General features: G+C 39.2%; 1 protein-coding gene across 1 annotated transcript in view; it reads right to left on the bottom strand.

Moving 5' to 3' along the window:
* Positions 1-25527, bottom strand: part of LOC126413249 (sodium- and chloride-dependent glycine transporter 2-like) — a 513853-nt gene that overhangs the window by 184082 nt on the left and 304244 nt on the right. Inside the window, exon 4 of the mRNA XM_050083149.1 lies at positions 5886-6018. Coding sequence (XP_049939106.1) covers positions 5886-6018 — 133 coding nt within the window. The remainder of the gene's footprint in view (positions 1-5885; positions 6019-25527) is intronic.

The raw sequence follows: 25527 nt of genomic DNA, 5'->3' as shown, positions 1-25527 counted from the left end.
AAGACATGCGGTTCCGATCCCTTGTTCCCAGGTCGACTGACCTAATGTGTTGCGACTTCTTGCTTTGAGAGTATATTAAGGACCGCGTTTACGTTCTCCCACGGCAAGAATTCGGGAAAAGCTCAGAGAATGCATGCTATGATGACGACCGTTGACAGAATGTTGCTACATGAAGTGTGGAACGATCTTGACTACCACTTGGACACGTGTCGTGTGGCCAGAGGGACACTCACAGAAAGTCTGTCGAGTGCAAAATAGAAACTCGTGAGTTTACGATTCTATTAATGCATCACTCTTATTTGTACACGTAATACTTTGGAAACTACAGAGATTTGAAAACGAATGAATCATTTATACTCGCCGTGTAATATAGAAACCACGTACGGAAATGAACTGTAATAATCGTATGGTTGATACTGTACTAGCAAAGTCATTTGTATTAACCTTATAACTTCTCCACAATGACTTGTAGTATATTCTATTAATATTTTTTATCTCCTCTTTATTTTCTGTTGACTTGTTCTTTATCTGTACAAAATGTGACAGGACCAAAACCAAAAGTAAATGACGAAGTAAGAGAGGTAAAATATGGGGCTGCTCCTTTTGAGATGTAGGACTTCAAAAAGGAGTAAAATTTGGTGGGATCTTTCTCAACATTCTCTACTCTAAAAATGTCTCTGATACTAAGTACCAGTATCGTACACTGTAGCGAACAGCAACACTGCGGTGAAAAGAAACAAAACTTTAGAAGTAGTTTGGTGTCATTTGACAAGGTATTTTTTGTGACATCTGTTGGTCAACCTGTAAATTTGAAAGGGAATATTAATTTTTATTGTTGGCAGCACCGGAAATTGGCTTCATAGGAAGTGAAAGTTCGTTTTGTATTTTTGAAATTTTTATGGGCTCCAAAACTTTTCATGTAGGCAGTTAAGTTACATTAACTCACACAGTTGCACTACACTGCTTCTTACAGTAACGTGTCTATAAGAAGTATCTAAATAAATATTTGTTACTTTTTTATTTTTCTGTAACAGTATTTTGTCAATCTTCTGTCACATATTTACAATAAATGAGCTGAATAGAAGTGCCTTACTTCGTTATTCACAATTCAGTTACCGTTGCATTCGTGTGTGTAACCTCCACAAAATAAAATAGTAATGACACTATATTTATTTCATCGAGGTGTTAAAATAGTCAAAATGTATAATATGTTCATTTTTACAGTATCTCGCTGAATTATAAACATCTAAAACTGAACAAACAGTATCACAAGTGGAAGATGTGCTTTGGTGGTGTTCAACCATTTTTCCGAACTTCACTGTTACAAACTGATGCTGCACTCACTGCTGGTCTTTCGCTCTTTAGGATGAAAGATGTTACAAATTCAGCGAAGTAAAAAATTCGTATATGTCATATGCTTATTTACATATAAAAGTCAATTTACGGATTTTCGTTTCTGTGAACCCACGTGCGCCAGACACGTCTGATCAGAAATTCTAGATTTTAATATTTTATCGTTTGTGTAGTTTTCACATGATCTTCCATTGGCAATGTCCAGACTTGTGTGTACCATGATTTAGTGTGTAATTTCGAACATCTGAAAATGCTGTGCAAAATTCGTAATACACTGTCAATTGTAAACTTAATCTGTGCTTTATAACTTTTGTCAACGGTATCATCATTCAAGACCAATTATTTAATAATTTCGTTGATTATTTATGCGAAAAAATATATTTTTGAGAGTTTTCATATGCTTATGTGTTCCTGTGCTTGAAACATTTTTTTGCATTAATATACCAGATTAAAAAAAGGACATTCACCCCAAATTTCGATGTAAAACTATGCAACTAAATCTATATTTTTGAGAATTTTCAGAAGTTACGAGTTTTGTTCATAACATACCACGCATAAACAAGATTTGTCACGTACAGTTCCTGCATCACATATTGTAACTATTGTAACTAACATGCCATGTTGCATTTAGATTTGTGTTAGCTGTGCTTACTGTAAGTTAACGCTATTTTATTTTTGAGTTTGTTAGAGAACATACGGGTAACCTCAATAAGATTTCAGTAAATGAATAGCTACTAGCCTAGGTTTTCCGGTTATCATAACAGAAATTTCTTTTTGAGTGTTGATCACTTAAGTTCTTGTGGCATAATAGACACAAAAATTAAATGAGAATCAGGAATCTTAGTTTAAGGATATTTGTTTTGCATCAGCCACAGCGCAGCCCCACTATGGATGCTGTTCTTGAGCATGGGATGAGTTAGTTGATATTTTGTAAGCAGCTGGAAATCGCCTTGGCTACTGTCAAGTGATGAAGCTGCTACAAAAGGGTGTGTCTGGAGGGCTACTGAGCTTCATGTACAGCAGATACCAAGTATTCTGTAGGTACTGCCTCCTGTAATTGGCATCTCAAGTGTAAGTCTAGGCTCTGTGTGCTCGAGAGTGTTACACCTATCTTCCTAAAAACAAGTCTGAGATGCTGTCTTCCACTGAACTGAAACTCAGCCAGTGAAACTCACTTCACTTGTTGGGAAACATGCTGCATTCCCTAGCAAAGAGAGGCAAATGCAAAAGGATTGGCGTCTATTCATCATGAGCAGTTTAAACGTAGGGTTTGTAATGGTACCCCTTAGGAAAAAGGCAGCAAGGTATGGAAAGGATAGCCAGGTGCACTTTGTATATATATATGTGTGTGTGTGTGTGTGTGTGTGTGTGTGTGTGTGTGTGTGTGTGTGTGTGTCTGGGAGCCTCATTCAACATAATGAAGAGGCTGTCCCAGCCTCAGTCACAGATTGTCAATGAAGCTACCAATCTGCAGCATCGTTGCTTTCTGGTTCTGATTCGAATGGAAGGCTTGAACTGAAGACATCGAAGATTTTGTGACAATCTAGGCTGCAACTTGCTAGATGTGCACTGTAGTGTTGAGAACTGTACAATCCCAGTAAACGGTTCCGCTGTGCACTACACTTCAAAGGTTGTTGCCAAAGTAGTTGAGTGCGTGTGGGGTGTAAACTTTTTTTTTTTTTACTCCCATATAACGAAAGCTGTTGGAAACTGAAAAGTATTAGTGTAAAATCCAAAGAAACGTCCCTCCCCCCCCCCAAGCGTTAAAATCCTAATTGTTAACTGCCAGATCATTTGCAAAAATGCGATAATTTGAAACGCTCTAAAAAGCAATGAAACTCACATAATGTTAGGTACAGAAAGCCGGTTAAAACCAAAAATGAGATTGTGGGGAAAAATTTAACTGTATGTATCGAAGGGATAGGCTAATGAGAAATGTATTTGTCACAGTAGACAAGTAACTCAAACCTACTGAGATAGAAATTGAAGCTGCGTGGGAGACTGTTTAGGCATGATTCAGTATCAAGGGTGGGCATATAATTATCACTGAATCTTTTGATTGATCACCTGACTCACCCCCCACCCCCAAAGGTAACCTCAGTTAGCTGGTATGTAATCTCCCCAATTATACTGTGCTCATCAGAGGAGACCTAACTCAATAAATAATCAGTTGGGAAAATTTCAGTGCTTTAAGCGGTGTCGTGACAAGACATGTTGCGAAACATTATTAAATACCTTCTCTAAGAACTGCTTAGAACATCTAGTTTGGAATCAAACTCATGATGGAAATACACTCGATCTAATCGCAATAGACAAACCTGACCTTTCTGAGGATGTCCACATAGAACCATGAGGCAGCTCTGGTAATAGTGATAACCAAAGTACAAAGGGCAACTAAAAGAAGTAGAAAGCTAACTGATAAAGTGACAGTAATGACATATCTCAGTGAAGAACTGGAAGTATTTACCTCTGGACAGGAACAGATAGAATAATTACTGTTGTTCAGTTTTAAAAGAATGGTTTATCAGTCACTTGATAGACTGTAGCTACTAGAATAGTTCATGACGGGAGTAATTCTCCATGGTACAGTCATTGTAAATAAACTTCCAAACGAACAGAGACTAGAGCGTAACAAATATAAAACAAAGTCAAGGACCATAGATAGAGACCGCTGACTTAAATACATTTAGCTGTCAAGAGAGCAGTGTGTGAACCCTTCAGCGACTACTACACCAGAATATTATTGAAAGATCTCTCACAGAACCTAAAGAATTTCTAAGCATATGTATAGACTTTTGGGTCATGAAAGTTAATGTCCAGAGACTTATGGACGTGGGTAGCAAAGCAAAAGGAAAAATGCTGAATTCTATAATTAAATGTTTCTTTACAAAGGAAAACCCAGGAGTATTGCTTCAAAGGTGAATAAAATAGAAATTAGCCAACTGAAAACGACGTAAAACTGAACGAAGTTCCAGGAACTGGCAGAATCCCGGTCAGATTCTATGCAGAATTTGGAGATGAGTTCACTGTTATTTTAACCGTAACATACCACAGATCCCTACAGCAAAAAACCGTATCCACTAGTTGGAAGAAAGCACAGGTCACACCTGTTTACAGGAAACGTGGCGGATGTCCAAAATCCTTGGCATCTATTTGTCGTAGAGTCTTGGAACAGATTCTGAGCTCAAATGTAATATGATGTCTCAAACAGAATAATCTCCTTCACATTAACCACCATGAATTCTAAAAACATTTAACCTGTGAAACCCAACTTCCGTTTTTCTCACATGAGGACCATGGACCAAGGAAGTAATGCAGACCCAGTATTGCGTATGATCGAAACTACGATCGTATGGGGTATTTAGCGATATTTTTGACTGTGTTGCGGATTTCTTGGTGGGGAGGACACAGCATGTTATCATGGATGGAGAGTCACCGAGAAATGTAGAGTTAATCCAGGTGTGCCCCAGAGACGAGTGCTGGGATTCTTGCTGTTCATGACTATATTAATGAGCACATGATGCAATTACCGGTAACGACATGTCTGAAAAAAGCTGCAAAAGTATTGTCAGATCTTGATCAGATTTCAAAGTAATGCAAAGACTGGAATCTTGCTTGAAATGTTAGGAACCTTAAAATGCTGCATATCAAAAAACAGAAAAACGTAGTATCCAACGACTAAAATATCAATGAGTCGCAGCTATGATCACTCGACTCATAAAAGTGCCTGAGTGGGGCAAGTTGGGGTGATATTAAATTGAATGATCACATAGGCCTAGTCATAGGTCAAGCAAGTAGCAAACCTCGGTTCATTATTAGAATATTATGGAAATGTAATCAGGCTGTGAAGGGGATTGCTTATGAAACATTCATGGATATTGTTCAAGTTTGTGGGATCCCTACCAGAGAGGCCGAACGGGGGATATTGAATGTATACAGCAGCAGCACTAATTGTCGCAGATTTGTTTTACCCATGCGAGAGCGTCATGAAGATCACGATGAAACTGAAGTCGCAAAAAGCTTGAAAACAGAAGTTACGTGACGGAGGGTGGACACAAAGAACGTTCATAAACATTGGAACAAGCTTTGAAAGTATCACTTTCACATACTGCGTCACATGTTACGTTGTTCTTGCCCTTTTATGTGTACAGTTTTTGAAATGTCGTCATGAACATTATATCTACACTGTACTCGAGGATAGGTATGAGATAGTTAATATTTGGTTTTATCGCTAACAAATAAAAAAAATATCGCAACATTTGGTACGATACTTGCAGTTAATTAACAATATATTTAAGTACCTATACGTTTCTCTGAAATGTTTTCTTATTTTGGTGATAACCTATATTCATGATCTCATGCTTGAAATACACAAGGACATCAGAATACAGTATTCTGCCGTTTTTTTGTGGCCTTAAGAAAGAAATGAATGTTACAGTAGAATACTTCGCAGTTGACTGTAAATTACAGTACTAACTACAGAAAACAGGTAATCATGCTGAGGGGCTGGGTTACATTTCACACATACGTACCTTCCCCGACGATTGCACCCCTTTGCACAGGCACAGGAAGACAATTACCCACGCCATCAGAAGGCATGTCGCCATGGACAGTCGAACTTCACCAGTGTACTCAATGCCATCCGATAGCCCCAGAACATAATTTCTGAAATGACGACAGACATTAAAACAACATCTGCCGTATTTTTCAGGAATAAGTGCATCTAAATAAAGCGAAAAATTAATTGTATTACACACATGACGTCAGTTATTTGTAGTCGATAGCTGAAGGAAACACAGAAAAGAAGAAACAGAGGAACAGCTTAGAATTTGAAGAGAAACTGTCTTAAAGATTAAGATACTCCCTGAACATATGATTACATGATCATTGTTCATTTTCTCTAATAACAATGCAAATGTTAATCTATAGCTGATTCATTTTCTCAGTTGCATTCATATTTTATTAACAAGTAATAGCGCAATTCATTTTATCTGGCAAATTAGCGAAGTTTAAAGAATGTGGATACAATTTTTCTTAAATTACCAGCTGTCACTTCCTGTTTATTTTTAAAATGTTACACACAAAGAATAGCTCACTTAAAAATGAAAAAAACTATTTAAAATTTTTCATTTAGTTTTTAGATCATTAAAATTTACAGGCAATAAATAGTAAATATTTGGTACAAAAAGGAAAAGATAGAACTTTATACACATACACTTACACAAAAATAAATAATTCACACACAAATTTATTGAAAATATTTTTTGTCAAATTCTGTCAACCACGAACCATGTATAACAATGACTTATAATATCTTATTTCTGGTTGTGTTCCTTTATTTCAAAATTTTTTCATTTATTTATATACTCTGCTTTTACCTCTGTTCATCAGAGAAGATTCTTTTGCACTTACTATTTTCTTTCTGTTGAAAACCCTCAAAATTATTAATTTCATTGTTAAAGATTTCTCTGTTTTAGATATCCTGGTCAGAAATACTATCTTCATATGGGCCCTTTTGAGTTTCATTGATCCTATTTTGTTCCTATTGTTTATAAACACTAGAATATTTGTTTAATAAACTACTTTGCCCCATTCTCTCTTTCTGTGAGAAAAGTAATGAATTCTGTGGCACAGAATACTTATTTGAATGATGGAATACCCAATTTTTGCATTTATGGAGACTGATTTTTGTTGTTGTAGATCTCTTTGGAGAGTTAATATATAGTCTTAAAATTTTTGGCTATGATGTTACATGCTGATTAATTTAATCTATCGATTTGAATAATTTCTCCATAACATTCGAATTATTGTGTACTGTTGATCCCTTCGAGGTCAGTTTATAGAGATTTCAGAGCATCCAAGAGCATGTACATTGTTTTGGAAGTGGACATTTCCAGCCTGTATGGCTTGTAATTTTTCCAGGAAGACTTTTCTGAAGAATGAATAAATTTATGTTTTTGACCAAGTTCACTAGGTCATCTCTGAAAGTAAAGTAGTTGATTTGGACTCCTTTCTTTTTTAATCCTAATTCTAGTTTGTGATTTATTCCAGATTCTCGTAGATCCTTTTTGCATTCCTGTAAGATTTTTCCAATACTTTAAGAGCAAGAGTGGCAGTCCATATCTCAGCCTTCACCATGTTTTTATTTTCAATGGTTTTGAAATTTAATTGAGAAATTCAACTTTAGATTTAATTCTTGTGAGAAGTTGTTTGAATAAATTTGTCATTCTATCATCAACACTGAATACATAGAGTGCTCAAGTAGGGTTAATTTATCAACAGAATCATATTATTTTGTAAAGTCAACAAAAGGGATTACACACTCTGTTTTGACAGTGTTTAGTGTTGGATTACATAACTGAGATTAGAATATTTGGTCTACAAATGACCTTTGTTTCTGAAATCCTGCGTGCTTTATTTGCATTTCTGATATATTTTGTTTTTGCTTATATAATAACACATTTGCTTGAGATACTTCATGGAGATGTTGGTAATTTTAAGCATTTTTTAATAGTTTTTTCTAAATTTGAGTTTGGTTTATTGAAGCATACTGACGTTAACTTGACACAAATATAAAAACATCGACATAGAAATATAACAATAGAAATAACCTGCAAAATAATTTAAGATTATTTTGTAGGGTATACATATAAGTTAAAGCAAAAAATCTGATAATGAAACTGATTTTAAGTGGAAAACAATGCAAAAAGAGTATGGTGATCATACACAGGAAAATTACAGTGTTACTAAAACCTCTGAAAACATATCAAATTTTATGCAAATGTCGTTCTGTCCTGTATAAAGTAAAAACGGATTTTATGTTCTTTTAAAATTTTACTGATGTACACTTTTGTAGAGGCACCACGGTTTTAACAAAATTTTGGAGTAAACAGATGAAACAAATGCACATAATTATATGAATAAAAAAGAATAAATGTTAATTTTGAAATTAGAAAAAATAGGGGGAAAGTAGCAAGTGGTTACATTAGCTCTTTTCTTGTTTGTGGAGAGTGTTATCTGTGAGTTATATCTGTTGTAAGTGGTAAGGATTTTGTATGAGGGTAGTTTCCAATTCCTTGTCCACGTGGTACATCTGAAATCAGTGACGTAGGAAAGCTAGGATGACCCTTGCACACCCCTCAGCCCTGGGTGCAGATCTACAGGTACTGGGTTCAGGGCTTGGCGAGCGGATTTTTTTATGATGTAATCAGTGACCTTGACTGCATGACATTATCAGTCATAATGAATGCACAAACTTATCAAGCTGGCAGAGGGCAAAAATTTAAAACATAAAGAAGGCACATGGTGGGAAAGTTAAAACTTAAAGATGATGAATGGCAAGATATTAAAGATGGTGAATGGTGGTAAATTTAAATATTAAAGAGTGGAGGGAAATATAAAAATTAAAGATAAAAAAATTTAAGATACAAGTTGAGGAATTAGCACCATTATGTTTAGAAACATCTCCTCTCCCCTCCCCTCCCCTTTCCTCTCCTCTGAGCAGAGCCTAGTACTTCACAGACAACGAAAATGAAACAGCCGGTCACAAAGCTGGTATATTGATGTACAAAAGTATCCAAATTTTATAAATTTTCTTTGTATCACAATTTTATACATACTATCAGGGAAAGGGTACAAACTGCAAAATTTTCACATTTAACAGTGCTTCACAAATCATGAAAATGATGCAGTCAATCACAATACAATCATCTTGGCTGTGCTTCAAGGTATCTGAACACCCTGAAGTTTTTGCGCCATGTTCGAAAGTATTTCACCAAAAAATTATGTGTAAAGTTTGGTTTTAACACTGCAGACAGTGTAAGGCACAACGGTATCTCAAAGCAATTATTTTCCTCATATGTATTGTTTTATGGTGCTTGCCAAGTGTCACAAGGAAGGGAGGCAGGTATTGGCAAGATTGGACTTACTGACTGAGCATTTTACTTATCCCTTCAAGTCTTGTCTTGCTGACATCCAATACATTTGACTCTCTCAGCTTTGCATAATATGACATGGATGCTGCATTGCAAAACACACATGGGCATTACTGCTGATTGAACATAAAGTGCACTTGTTGATGAGAAGTACCAAATTAATGAAAGTTATTCCTATGGCTAAATTCGTAAAAAACGCATTTCTCAAACCAATTTCAACATCAGCTAGGATATTAAATTCATCTTTTACTTCAATACAACTGCCCAATGGGATATTCAGGACACTCTGATGGAATAGTATACAGAACAGTCGTCCTACACATATGTACATGTAAGAAATGAGCGATACTTTTTTTCAAAGTCACTCAGACATTGTAGCGACTCCTTGCTAGGGTAATGACTTTATCTTGCATGAACAAAAAAGTCGGCTATCTTCTGATGATAATGCCAAACATTACATTAGAGTAGTAACATTGATTCATATAGGTAAAAAACGAGGGTTGTTCTTTCAGTAAAAAATTATGCCTACAACATGACTGTTGACTCTAAAATTAAGTGCCCCATATTATTTCTATGTCTAAATTATCTGTATTATTTTTTATATAACAGCAGAAAACACATGTAGCATGCTAAGCAGACAGTTAAAAGTTCCTACATCGAAATGAGGTCATGTTACTGGTAATACAGAAACTATGTATTATTCATCAAATATATGTAAGCAAAGACATAATGGCTATGTCAACGTGATTACCATATCCAAATTGTTCTACAAAACACATGTCCCCTACTGGAAGAGTGGGTTCATATGTGACACTTAAATACACTACTTTAGGCTCTCAAATTAATTGCCTCAATGATATGTCCGCATCTAATTTGTTCTATAAGAGAACAAAACTCATGTAGTAGACAATTAAGTAATAGTTTACAGCAGTTATTAACATGCTTATTACAACAGCCAAGGTTATCCACATTTTCTGACACTTTGGCACAACAAAATATCCTAAACATTACATATTCTGCTGACACTAGTTATGTGTTAGATCACTGAAACAATATATTTTCATAATATGCAAGATGTACATCAAAATACACAAAATACGAAATGTTTAGATATATCACAAACAACAGAAGATGCTAGTGATGGTTCATGTGAAACATGACCAACGATAATGGCAGAATCAGACAGATGGAATGTTGACATCTCAAAGATGAAATCTTTGCCACCAAAATGAAAACGTAATTGTACATCCCTCATAGCAAACAAATATTCAAAACTTGTAGCAAAGTAAAATTATTGCTCAAAATATGTAAGACTTTGAGCACAAAATGCATGTGGCATTATTGTCCTAATTTAATTCTTGTATAAGATTTTAAAAAATATATAACCTTTTCACACTGACACTACTGAAAATACTTTTACGTTAAGCAGCACTTGTTAATGACCAAAGTTCAATTATTGTACCACACCTTACAAGGACAATGGTCTCTCAAATTAAATACTGTATTGCCACATCTAAATTGTTTGTGTTACTTATTAAAATACACAGGATTTGCTGAAATAATTTATAGGTCGATCAATGAACATAATTATATGTTTGTAGTGTATACAAAATTAATTAAAACACATAAAAATTGGTTCTGTAACATTGCAAAACACACTCGAGAGCTACTCGTGTTCCGACTTACAGTTTAAGGTACATTTATTGGTGAGAACTGCCAAAGTAAACAATGTTATTCTCACGTCTAAATTTGTCAGAAACTCGCCTCTAAAACTATCAAAGTCAGTCAGACATTATGGTGGCCCCAGGCTTGGGTATGAACTTGATTTTGCAATTCAAAAAGTTTGTCACCATCTGCTGTCACATAGTGGAATCTACATGACACTTCGAAAACAAAATCAGGTATGCGTTAGATGAGTATGTGCCAAGCAAGATCGTAAGAGATGGAAAAGAGCCACCGTGGTACAACAACCGAGTTAGAAAACTGCTGCGGAAGCAAAGGGAACTTCACAGCAAACATAAACATAGCCAAAGCCTTGCAGACAAACAAAAATTACGCGAAGCGAAATGTAGTGTGAGGAGGGCTATGCGAGAGGCGTTCAATGAATTTGAAAGTAAAGTTCTATGTACTGACTTGGTAGAAAATCCTAAGAAATTTTGGTCTTATGTCAAAGCGGTAGGTGGGTCAAAACAAAATGTCCAGACACTGTGTGACCAAAATGGTACTGAAACAGAGGATGACAGACTAAAGGCCGAAATACTAAATGTCTTTTTCCAAAGTTGTTTCACAGAGGAAGACTGCACTGTAGTTCCTTCTCTAGATTGTCGCACAGATGACAAAATGGTAGATATCGAAATAGACGACAGAGGGATAGAGAAACAATTACAATCGCTCAAAAGAGGAAAGGCCTCTGGACCTGATGGGATACCAGTTCAATTTTACACAGAGTACGCGAAGGAACTTGCCCCCCTTCTTGCAGCGGTGTACCGTAGGTCTCTAGAAGAGCGTAGCGTTCCAAAGGATTGGAAAAGGGCACAGGTCATCCCCGTTTTCAAGAAGGGACGTCGAGCAGATGTGCAGAACTATAGACCTATATCTCTAACGTCGATCAGTTGTAGAATTTTGGAACACGTATTGTGTTCGAGTATAATGACTTTTCTGGAGACAAGAAATCTACTCTGTAGGAATCAGCATGGGTTTCGAAAAAGACGGTCATGTGAAACCCATCTCGCGCTATTCGTCCACGAGACTCAGAGGGCCATAGACACGGGTTCCCAGGTAGATGCCGTGTTTCTTGACTTCCGCAAGGCGTTCGATACAGTTCCCCACAGTCGTTTAATGAACAAAGTAAGAGCATATGGACTATCAGACCAATTGTGTAATTGGATTGAGGAGTTCCTAGATAACAGGACGCAGCATGTCATTCTCAATGGAGAGAAGTCTTCCGAAGTAAGAGTGATTTCAGGTGTGCCGCAGGGGAGTGTCATAGGACCGTTGCTATTCACAATATACATAAATGACGTTGTGGATGACATCGGAAGTTCACTGAGGCTTTTTGCGGATGATGCTGTGGTGTATCGAGAGGTTGTAACAATGGAAAATTGTATTGAAATGCAGGAGGATCTGCAGCGAATTGACGCATGGTGCAGGGAATGGCAATTCAATCTCAATGTCGACAAGTGTAATGTGCTGCGAATACACAGAAAGATAGATCCTTTATCATTTAGCTACAAAATAGCAGGTCAGCAACTGGAAGCAGTTAATACCATAAATTATCTGGGAGTACGCATTAGGAGTGATTTAAAATGGAATGATCATATAATGTTGATCGTCGGTAAAGCAGATGCCAGACTGAGATTCATTGGAAGAATCCTAAGGAAATGCAATCCGAAAATAAAGGAAGTAGGTTACAGTACGCTTGTTCGCCCACTGCTTGAATACTGCTCAGCAGTGTGGGATCCGTACCAGATAGGGTTGATAGAAGATATAGAGAAGATCCAACGGAGAGCAGCGCGCTTCGTTACAGGATCATTTAGTAATCGCGAAAGCATTACGGAGATGATAGATAAACTCCAGTGGAAGACTCTGCAGGAGAGACGCTCAGTAGCTCGGTATGGGCTTTTGTCAAAGTTTCGAGAACATACCTTCACCGAAGAGTCAAGCAGTATATTGCTCCCTCCTACGTATATCTCGCGAAGAGACCATGAGGATAAAATCAGAGAGATTAGAGCCCACACAGAGGCATACCGACAATCCTTCTTTCCACGAACAATACGAGACTGGAATAGAAGGGAGAACCGATAGAGGTACTCAAGGTACCCTCCGCCACACACCGTTAGGTGGCTTGCGGAGTATGGATGTAGATGTAGATGTAGATGGTTAATTGGGTAATGGATAAACAGATAATTGGGTAACAGGTCAATGGGTAATAACTGACAGTTAGTGGATAACAGGCAACAGTTCTCAGGTAATGGCAGTCAGGTTTACTGTTTTCCATTTTCCATTTACTGTTTAGTATTTACTGTTTACATATTTAACCATTACTGGTTTACACATTACCCACTGTATTCCAATTAGAGAAAATGTCGGGTAGCCGCAAATTTTTGCATTGTGGTAGGAGGGATTGTCACGTACAACATACCAGTATGGTCTGAACGTGGGATGGGATGGCGAAGCGTTTAAAGGTCACTTTTTGTGTTTTTCTCGAACAACTCAAAAACCGCAGTTTCTAGCGAAAATGTTTCCCAGTTAAAATTAAACTATATTAAATTTCCTGCAAAAAAAGGTAGTATTCATTTTCTCTCTAGGACTAATAGCCTCCACATTGCAGGGTATGGAAAAATCGCAGCTTATTAAAAATAGTGTTTAAATGGTATAAAATTAAAGTTTACTGTTAAATGGAGTGGGTTAAGAACAAATATTAAAAGTGTGTACCATGTCCAAGTGGGCATAAATTGTGTTCTGTGAGTGTAACAGGTTGGTAGGGTCTGGCGTGGAGGGTAGACGTGCGAGGGAAGGTAGGTCGCCAGATTGTTCAAATGGTTCAAATGGCTCTGAACACTATGGGACTTATTATCTGAGGTCATCAGTCCCCTAGAACTTAGAACTACTTAAAACTAACTAACCTAAGGACATCACACACATCCATGCCTGAGGCAGAATTCGAACCTGCGACCGTAGCGGTCGCGCGGTTCCAGACTGAAGCGCCTAGAACCGCTCGGCCACACCGGCTGGCGATGAGTTGCCAGTTGATATACGGCATGATAGCGTGTCCGCGAAGAGCCAACAGCTGAAGAGTCTAAATTCACCAGAAACAAATGTGATTAGAATTACACAAGTTAAGGCGAAAAGTGATTGTTGCACTTAGGCTTTTCATTTTCTATTTTTTTTTTTAAATTACTATCGTTTCATGTGGTGTTAACTTTTGCTGGCCGGCCGGCCTTCATAGATCTGCAAACTACAGGGGCAGAAGCTGATTTCTCACGCTGTCTAACTCGCTATGTCATAAGCAGCACTAGAGACTGTCTCACAAGATTATAAAAGTCCTTTGCAGTCCAACTAATGAATCAGCGGCGACGCAATTTGCTGACATTCGCAGGTTATCTTTATTTTCCTCAGATGCACTAATACTACATGGAATACAAATATGAGTTACTAATAATACTAACGCAAGAAACACATACGGACCGAACCTACGTAAGTTTCTTCAAATTGTTCTACTCTGCTAGAAGGGACATTGATTCTTAGTCATCTTGTACGGTAGCTGATCTTTCCTCTAGGGAATGCAACTTCCATCACCACGAGTGCTGTTCTCTGTTTATTTTGCAGTTAGACTATACCTTCCCTGAAATGCTTGTAGGGTTTATTTGTGTGAGTAGATAGAATAACTTCTTTGAATTCGTGTTTATAGAGTGGAATTATTTTCAGTTCATTAAATGACTACATAATTGCAGGTATTAAAGAACTTGTATGTAAATAATATGCATATAAACAAAGGCTGAGAAAGGTATAATTTGTAAGTGCGATGTTGTCAGTGACCTTTGTAGTGTTGGTGCGAAAGTGACTGAATTGGTAAATGTGACCTCTTGCTGCTGACAATTGTTGACAGCACATTGTAAAGCCACGTAATTTTGTTGTCGTGAGGTGGTGGTGAATTACTGAAGGACCAGAAAATTACTGCAATTCTTCCACCATTAACTGTGCTACTAAACCTTTTCCATTTAGGAATTGCTGGAACTTTTATAGTAGACTGCACTGAGTGGAGCCACTTACCTCGTAACTACAGTGTGTCTTACAAGGTTGGTGTGACTGATGGAATGGGACTGATCATGTTGAAGTCGAGAGCTGTAATCTGATGGAATGCGTTGATTGACTTATTTGAACATATCTGAAGCTACATGACACCTAGGCGACCTACTTCTGCTGCAGAGGGAGACAGTTTAAGCCTCTGGGTCTCTTTAGATATTGAGAAAGCTGAGTCTGGATAGTGCATTTGATACCCCTCACGCTGTGAAAAGAATTCCAGTCAGTGATAATGGGAACAATGAAAACGCGATTGTCGAATACATGTTGACAGCATGTTATACTTGGGATAGGCTCTTCAGCGTGGTAGTTGATGTATCCGAGTGTTGGACTTTTTTACCTAACAGCTGACTGAAGAACTGCAAATAAATACTCTAAACACGAGCTCAGTGAAGTTATTTCGTCTAATCACATAAGAAAAATGAAGAAAGAAGGATGGGGAGATATATTCTGCCTATAGACTGAATTAGATAAGGTGGGTAGATCACGTAACTAATGAGGAGGTATTGAATAGGATTGGGGAGAAGAGAAGTTTGTGGCACAACTTGACTAGAAGAAGGGATCGGTTGGTAGGACATGTTTTGAGGCATCAAGGGATCACAAATTTAGCATTGGAGGGCAGCATGGAGGGTAAAAATCGTAGAGGGAGACCAAGAGATGAATACACTAAGCAGATTCAGAAGGATGTAGGTTGCACTAAGTACTGGGAGATGAAGAAGCCTGCACAGGATAGAGTAGCATGGAGAGCTGCATCAAACCAGTCTCAGGACTGAAGACCACAACAGACTGAATTATGAGCAGCACTCATGTTGGGGGAAGCTGAATTTCTTGAAAATCGCTACAGCTTTAGATTAGATTAGATTAGATTAGAACTTGTTCCATAGCTGCTGTACAAGAATCAATTTCCCCTCTAACAGCGTCGAACCGTGTGTAGGGATTTACACAGATTATGTCACTATGCGCTTCTTGCTTTAGTGTTACTGGTAACTCATGTCTCTATTGTTGACGCACTTTGTCAGCATGTCTGCACACTACGACGCAGGTGATTCATAAGGCGCACTGCTGAGGTTCAATGTAACTTTGTGAAACACCAGATAGTTGTTTCTTGTGTGTAGTGGTATAGACAAAGTGGGAGTCGCCCGCTCCCTCTACAGTTTGCAAATCTAGGTTGGAGGAAACTGCATGATCACATTCCAGTGTCCTATCCTTCCTCACATTCCAGTGTCCTATACTTCCTCGCATATTCCCTTTGCATATTACGAAATATATATGGTTTAAGTGATATTACATATTACTGGTGTCGTCAAAACGCATTGTTTTTGGTACAGTTTGTTGCGTTGAAGGGTCAGAAAACACGACAATTTGTGTATAGCAGGTATGTCTGAGAGAAACTGTTATAAAAAAAATCAATAATCGCCATTGAACATTACTGCATTGCCGGCTACATAATTTTTGTACTGTTATATAAAAGTACCACAGATAATTTAGACATGGAAATAACTAGGAGAACTTAACTTGAGAGTCAATGTTTTATGTATGAGTTTTGATGGACGCGACATCCCTCATTCCTTACCTGTACAATTGTTTATTAAAAATGTGGTGTAATGTCTGGCATTATCAGCAATAGATGGCAAACGTTTTGTACTGTAAGCTAAATTCTCTGGTATGCATTCAGTGTAATCTTTAGCTGACTTTGATATCGGCTGTAGAGAAGATTTTTTGAGAAATTCACACTTGGAAATAACAGTGTTTACTTTGCAATACTCATCAACAAGTAAGCTGTAAGTTAGATCAGCAGTTTTGCCCATGTGCGTCTTGGAGTGCGGCATGCATGTCATATTATATCGAACTGAGAGCCAAATGCATTGAATGGCAGCAGGACAAGACTTGTTGGCACAAGCTGAATGCTCGGTCAGCGAGTTTAGTCTAGCAGATGCCCGATACCCTGCCTTGTGACTCATGATAAGCGTCGTAGAACAACTGAAATGAGATATGTAAAATAATTAATTTGAGGCTCCATTGTGGCTTACACCATGTATGGTACAAAGAAATTGCACACGCGGTATGCAAGTGCTGTTTTGTGTAATTTTGTGGATAAATGCTTTTGAAGATGACACTGGGAGGGGAGAGGGGATGTGTTGTAAACAACAACTGGGGTAGTTCTGCAATCTAGAATTCTTTAAAAATTTTATATCGACCTTTAATTTTTAAATTTTTCGCTATCAACTATCTTGATCGTTCGTCTTCGTTGATGAAGTCATGAATTGAAGGTCGTTGATGACTCATAGCAAAAACCCCCTCACTGGGTCCTGAATCCATTACCTTTATATCCAAACTCAGGGCCGAGAGGCATGCCTGAGTCGTTGTAGCATTCCCACTCAGGGAGCGTTTTTGATTACAGGTTGAGTAATAGCGTGATATTAACCTCAATGGCAGACGAAAAGGCATAAGCGTTCTGACTATTCCTCGTAACCACGAAGTCGGGACGATGGTCATTATAGCGTCATTGTAAATTGGTGCACATTGCACATTGTCATTATAAACAGACCCTACATGATCTGGAAGTCTTACAAGGAGATTCCCATACGTCATCTTTCGTTCTGTAACGTTTGCCGTGAAATTTACAGAAGTTTTAATCACTGGGTTGGGTGTCAAGAATCGCACTAAGAGGGTGACACGATGGAAATATAAGTTCCTGCTGAAACTAAGACAGCTAGCTACGACTAATGTTTTATCTATTTATTTTAACAAAAGATTGTGTTTACCTGATTTATACTATAAAAGCGCCTTATCAGTCGGTAGAAGACGTTTAATACTAGTGAGTGTAATATGCTGTAGCTAGCACTTGGTTTGCGTGTACATGTTTGCAGCCTTGCCGCTTTGTTCAAAACCCTGCGGCGTGGGCAGTAACTTGTAGTTAAGAAAGATCTGAGAAAATTGTGTCATGCCAAACGAGGAAATGTAACAATCCACAACACATTTTGTGGAACAATTGAATTATTATGGCTTCTAATATGGAATTTCCTGTGGAGCTTCTGGATGATTATATAACATGAAACATAAGAGTTAAAATGTAAAAAAGTGACTTAAAAAGGGAACTAAAGATAATTATTTCATTTTAGTTTTCGAAGTATATGCAACATAACTTCGTTTAGTGATTCTAAGAACTAATGAATTTATGTAGACAATGGTAGTAGTGACACCATTATCAAAACATGTGGACTTTTACTACGATATAGGCGCAAAAACATACTGAACAAAAATTACGTAATACTGCACATAAAGAATGTGGAAAATAAAGCGTAGGATAATACGGTCCAGAAAATTACGGAACAAATTGTGTTGTGTGATAGTATAATTGTTTGCAGAAAATTCACCAGAAACAAATAATTCGCATTGCAGCATTTCTTGGCGTCACAAGCCAAAATGATGTAGCATGCTCACACGCATGTGCACGGCCTATAGCGTTGATGTGCAGCATCTTTAACTGTGTGTAGTTTATCATAATTAACTTTAATAAATGGCAACTAGCAGAGCATTAACACCTTTTGAGAAATGGCTTAAGAACAACAGCGCGTATGTTGCTCTGCTATATGATATGTGTTACAATATTCGAGTATAAATTTGTCTACAAATAGAGAGGGTTGTTACGAAAAAGAGTGCAGGGTCAACTGCAGTTTCTGGCAGGTCTTATGCACAAGAAAAGTGATTAAAATGTTTTATCTCATCGTAGTCCCCCACTTTTTCAGTCACGTCAGTTTAAACGAGGAGTAATAAGGGTCATCCGTTGTTGAGTGTGGTAATAACGGACAGTAAAACTTTTTGTGCTACGATACAATAAACGCAAAAGAATTTGTCCCAAACGCGGCTTAAAAGCAGAGGTGCTTCCACCTGTAACTGAAAGACATGGTTGCACCTGCAGAGATCAATCAGGTGAGTGTCAAATGAGAGAACAACAAGAAAGTTGTTCGCAGTGATGAAAGAAGTTGGTCGGGCCAGCTCAGAGATGGCTCCCATTCCTGATGGCGATTACTGTGATGAGTTCTCTTCAGCCAGAAGTTTGGGAGAACTCGTTTCATTAAGTTTTCCTGTGAAAATTTGCAACTTATCTCAAGTAGTTTCCCAGGGTGAGGTACAGTGCCTGCGATATTCTCGAAGCCTGATGGAGAAGATGGCGGTGACCTGTGCCGAGAACTAACAACAATTTCCGCCAAAAATTACCTATGCGTTGCGGTGGCTTAGAATAAACGCAGTTCTAAAAGCTAATAAATATTTTGAGCTGGATATTTTTGGGGAAAATAATTGCATTGTATTTAGGCAACGGAGCTTAACCTGAAACACATGTAACGAGAACTGTTATCATTAGTAACAGCAATAAAACATTTTGACAGCTATCGCAGAAACACTAGAAGATGAAAGGCATTGCCTTTAATCATGTCGCGGTAACAATGTTAGTGTATCGTTGACCAGCTGGGGTAAGTGCTCAACAAGGGAGAGACAGAACAGTGTTCGAAGTGTCAACGAGACCGGTAATGTGCAGCACATACTGAAAGCGAGATCTGAAGCCACAAAAATATTTCCACAAACTGAAAAAGGATAGAAACTGTTAAAGACTGCAAGGAATTTCGTTATATACATGAGGAAGTAATAATACTTGTAACACGTGTCACTGCAGAAAGAGCTATAAAAATAAAGAAATTAAAATCGATTGCAATTGATGAACTCCGATGTTGCAAGGAATAAAACTATCGAACGATTGGTGAAGTCAGGGCTCTCGAGGCGAACGAAAGAGAAACAAACTTGATGCAGACCTGATGTTCAATGCGGAAGCAAACTGGCACTGTCGCAAGAGAGATAGAGCAAACGTCAAAAGTATTTAACGAAGGAAAATTATTCTGGCAATGGGTTGATCCTCCTAAACGCAACAGTGGTAAATTCGTATGTCATATTTTGTCCCGATGATGATGATGATGATGATGATGATGATGATTACGTAGTTCTTACCACACTACTGGCCATTAAAATTGGTACACCAAGAAGAAATTTAGATGATAAACGGGTATTCATTGGACAAATATTTTATACTAGAATTGACATGTGATTACATTTTCACGCAATTTGGGTGCATACATCCTGAGAAATCAGTACCCAGAAAAACCACCTCAGGCCGTAATAACGGCCTTGATACGCCTGGGCATTGAGACAAACAGAGTTTGGATGGCGTGTACAGGTACAGCTGCCCATGCCACTTCAACACGATACCACAGTTCATCAAGAGTAGTGACTGGCGTATTGTGACGAGCCAGTTGCTCGGCCACCACTGACCCGACGTTTTCAATTGGTAAGAGATCTGGAGAATGTGCTGGCCAGGGCAGCAGTCGAACCTTTTCTGCATCCAGAAAGACCCGTACAGGACCTGCAACATGAGGTGGCGCATTATCCTGCTGAAATGTAGGGTTTCGCAGGGATAGAATGAAGGGTAGAGCCACAGGTCGTAAAACATCTGAAATGTAACGTCCACTGTTCAAAGTGCCGTCAATGCGAACAAGAGGTGAACGAGACGTGTAACCAATGGCACCCCATACGATAACGCCGGGTGATACGCCAGTATGGCGATGACGAATACACGCTTCCAATGTGCGTTCACCGCCATGTCGCCAAACACAGATGCGACCGTCATGATGCTGTAAACAGAACTTGGATTCATCCGAAAAAATGACGTTTTGCTATTCGCGCACCCAGGTTCGTCGTTGAGTACATCATCGCAGGCGCTCCTGTCTGTGATGCAGCGTCAAGGGTAACCGCAGCCATGGTCTCCGAGCTGATGGTCCATGCTGCCGCAAACGTCGTCGAACTGTTCGTGCAGATGGTTTTTGTCTTGCAAACGTCCCCATCTGTTGACTCAAGGATCGAGACGCGGCTGCACGATCCGTTACAGCCATGCTGATAAGACGCCAGTCATCTCGACTGCTAGTGACACGAGGCCGTTGGGATCGAGCACGGCGTTCCGTATTACCCTCCTGAACCCACCGACTCCATATTCTGCTAACAGTCATTGGAGCTCTACAAACGCGAGCAGCAATGTTTCGATACGATAAACCGCAATCTCGATAGGCTACAATCCGACCTTTATCAAAGTCGGAAACGTGATGGTACGCATTTCTCCTCCTTACACGAGGCATCACAACAACGTTTCACCAGGCAACGCCGGTCAACTGCTGTTTGTGTATGAGAAATCGATTGGAAACTTTCCTCATGTCATTACGTTGCAGGTGTTGCCACCGGCGCCAACCTTGTGTGAATGCTCTGAAAAGCTGATCATTTGCATATCACAGCATCTTCTTCCTGTCGGTTAAATTTCGCGTCTGTAGCACGTCATCTTCGTGGTGTAGCAATTTTAATGGCCAGTGGTGTATCTCTGCAGCAGTAAGTTATGAATTATCGCATTCTATCGGACTTCTACACAAATATGGTGTTTCTATGTAATATTTTCACAGAAATTTGTTTCTTTTTTACGTAGTATATGATACACTAGCTGAGCTTTGCGATCAGGGCGCTCTCTAAGCGCTAATATACTCACAATAACGTCTTTCAGACATAATGACAGAAGAAAATATTTGCTCCTAAATTTCTGTAGTTGTTCATTAGATGTGTTGTTTTACCTAAACGAGATATTGAAAGGCAGCACGTCGAACAACTAATTTTTCATACAGATACGTGATTAGAATATACTTCAGCTTATTCGCCGCTAGCCGGAAATTCTAGGAACACCTCTACAAGAAAGGAAGTTTGAAATATGCGAGCAACATTTTTAAACACACCACCAGATAAAAAAGTGAAGTACCCAGAAAAGGAGGAAGCGAAATGAAACGTCGCAGGTTGAGTAGGGGCGTAATGTTGTTTTTTAGTTTTTTTATCGAGTAAAATTTAAAAGAAGCTGGCAATATGAGCCCACGTATCAGTATGACGTTACACCTCTCTGGCCTGAATGCATGCTCTGATCCGGTTGGGAAAGGTGCCATAAAGCCATTGTATCCTCTCGTCAGGCAAGGTGGCTCACAACTGTTGTAACTGGCCCCTGACATCCTGGATAGTGGCACTGGGATGCTGTTGACGTCCGAGATAGTGCCGCAAATGTTCTGTCTGGGACAGATCTGGGAGTCATGGTTGCCATGGGAGTATCTCAACTGGTCCCATACACGTTCTGTTGGGGACAGGTGTAAGAATCATAGTAGCCATTGGAGTAACTCAACTGGTCCCACACATGTCCTGTCTGGTACAGATCTGGGAATCATGGTGGCCATGGGAGTATCTCAACTGGTCCTCCACAAATCTGAGAATCGTGCTAGCCACAAGAGTATCTCAATTGGTCCCACACGCGTTATGTTGCGGACAGAACTCATGTTCTGTTGGGGACAGATCTGGGCATCATGGCAGCCATAGGAGTGTCAACTAGTTCCACACATTTTCTGTCAGGTACAGATCTGGGAATCGTCGTAGCCACAGGAGTATCTCAATTGTTTCCATACACGTTCTCTGCAGAACAGATCTGGGAACCAAGGTAGCCGCAGGAGTATCTCAGCATTACGCAGACTGTTCTTAGAGGCACATGCCAGGATGAGCACTGTCATGTTCAAAAATTACGCCACGATACCGGCACATATGAGGTAACATGAGAACACAGGGTGAACGTAACATACCATTGTTCTGTCAGAATTCCCTCAGTCATTACTAGCCGTGACCTGACGTCATACCCGATGGTTCCCCACATCCTGATGACAGGCTTGAAACAGCTGTGCCTGTCGATAAATCTGGTGCAGTGTGACTTCTCGGAAGAACGTCGCTATATTCACCAATGACGGTCATCCCGCATGGCTCAGAAGCGCGACTCATTGGTGAACAAAATGCGATGCCATTTATCAGCAGTCGGTGATTCCCAATCACGGCACCACTCAAAAAACACCCGTTTGTGTTAAGGTGTCTAACAGCATACACATGAAATGGCAATTCCCTGTCCCAGCTGCTGCTAGTCTACGACTAATGGTGCGAGATGAGAAGTAATGTTTACTTGTTTTAGGATGGCAACGGCAGATGTTAAGAGGTTACGAGGATGTTGGAGCACAACGAGAGGATCCCCCCTTGTGGTGGTCAGACGTGGTTGACTTGAACCTTGGCTACAAATACGCTGTCTCTCGAGTTCCCATGCAGTCGAACTCGAGCACTGTCACATTCAAGTGCCCCACAAGTCTGGATATTGTACGATGACAGACTGGGCAAACGAAGAGCCACAATGAGAACAGTTTTAAATTCTGCCACTTTCTGGTAATGCTGTCTCATATGAGTATGCTGCATCTCCTTGACCTTCACAGCGATGCCTCAAAATCTGAAACTGTTCTCTGCCTTATCTTCCCTTCCAGACCTGGTAACAACACCAAACGCGGACAACGCTAGTGCCCTCTGGTGGTCGTCCTACCTGTCCCAGAGAATTGCAACTATAATCATTTACATACCCGCTGATGCTGTCTACATGCACAAAGTTACATTGACATCTGGCCAGATCATCTACTTTTTCACTTTTTTGGCAGGCAGTGTGTATTTTATTTTCTACAGTAGATTTACATAAAAGCATTTGACAAAGTTGACTGGAGCATACTGTTTTAAATTCTTTATTCATCACCGACCAAAAACAAAGAAAGACAGATTATCTAAACCTAAGGTCAAAGTAGACAGCTGTTATAAAAATCGAAGGACGTGAAAAGGGCGGAGGGTTGTTGTTGGTAAGAGAGTGAGACCTGGTTGTAGCCTATCCGAAATGTTATTGAATCTGGACACTGAGCTAGCAGTACAGGAAGCTAAGAGGAGATTTTGAAAAGGAAGTAAAAGACAGAAAAACTACGAGGTAATATCCATTACAGGCTCCGGCTTTCTTTACACTGATAAGGATTGAGAGCGTCTGTTTTGTTGGCAGTGCAGGATGCGAGCTCGGTTTGGAAAGATTGTAACTCCTTTTTTTTAACCACTCGCTGCTTGTGCCTTTTAAATAAGAGTGATGCAGTTAGAATTAAGTTCGGTGATATTTGGCGAATTTGATTAGGAAATGATGCGCTAAATGTAGTGGTAGTGTTTTGCAACATGGGCAACAAACACTTGCCAATTGCAGGAATGAAGAAGTTACGAAATACAGGCTTACAACAGCAAGGCTTTCTTCGAGAAGAGCAATATGTTAACATCGGTTATGAATTAAAGTGTTAAGAACTTCTTCCTGATAGTATTTGTCTGGAGTGTAGCCACATATGAAAGTGAAGTATGGAGGATAAGCAGTACAGACAAGCGGAGAACTGATAGCTCCTGAAATGTGGTGCTGCAGAAGAAGGTGAAACTTAGAGGGGTAGACCAGGTAACTACTGAAGCGGTGCAGAATGGAATCAGAGAGTAAAGAAATTTGTGCGCATTTGGACTAACAGACGCGATCAGTTGGTACGACACATCCTGAGGCATCGAGGGATCTTCATTACGGTAATGGAGGAAAGTTTGGGCGATTCACGGTGAAGAAGATGTGAGCTGCAGGGGTTCTCCAATTGTGAAAAGACTTGCACAGGACAGACCAGTACGAAAGTTGCATCAAACCAGTATCTGTAATGAAAACTGCAGCAACATAGTATCCCAATAGCATTTTTCTTACAAATATGTTGCCAGTCCGTTACAACATCCACGCTGGGTGTACGTTTCATGTTTTTGAAAGCTGCAGTACGGTTTGAGAAAAATTTTACTAAAATGAGACATATAATATATAGTTATGTCGGTAACGCTTTTTCTGGAAATTACTAAGTGCAAAAGTTTGTAGGGGAAAAAACACAAATTAGTGTAAAGATGCGGCCCGCCACCAACTGCTCGCCTGTGGCAACCTGTTCGTGGGAGAGTAACGGCTGCGCCCAACGTCCACAACTGCTTGTTGTACGTGTTTCAATCTCTGTCTTCCCCTACAGTTCTTCTTCTATACAGCTATCTTCTTCTTTGATGGCTTAACACACGTGCCACCATCCTATCACTTCTTCTTGGCAGCATTTTCCACGTGCTCTCCTACTCATTGAGTCTGTGGAGAACTTCCTAATTTGTTATCTTATCAGTCAGCCAAGTCATCTGTGTCCTTCTATAGCACCACATATCGAACGCTTCGATTCTCTTATTTTCCGGCTTTACAAAACTCCGTGATTCGCTTCCGTACGATGCTGTGCTGCAAACATACGAGTATATTCTAAGAAATATTTTCCTCAAATTGACGGTACGTTGGGATTTCTTTTCTGCAAGAATGTCCTCTTTGACTGTGGTAGTCTGTTGGTCTGGTTTTTTTTATGTCCTCCTTGTTTCGTCCGTCACGCGTTACGTCGCTTCCAAGATAGCGAAATTCCTTCAGTTCGGCTACTTCGTGGTCCCTAAT

The sequence above is a fragment of the Schistocerca serialis genome, chromosome 7, assembly GCF_023864345.2.
Source record: "Schistocerca serialis cubense isolate TAMUIC-IGC-003099 chromosome 7, iqSchSeri2.2, whole genome shotgun sequence".
In the NCBI taxonomy this organism is placed as follows: Eukaryota; Metazoa; Arthropoda; class Insecta; order Orthoptera; family Acrididae; genus Schistocerca; species Schistocerca serialis.
Note: the sequence above shows the minus strand (reverse complement) of the source record. Positions and strands in the feature narration are given on the sequence as shown.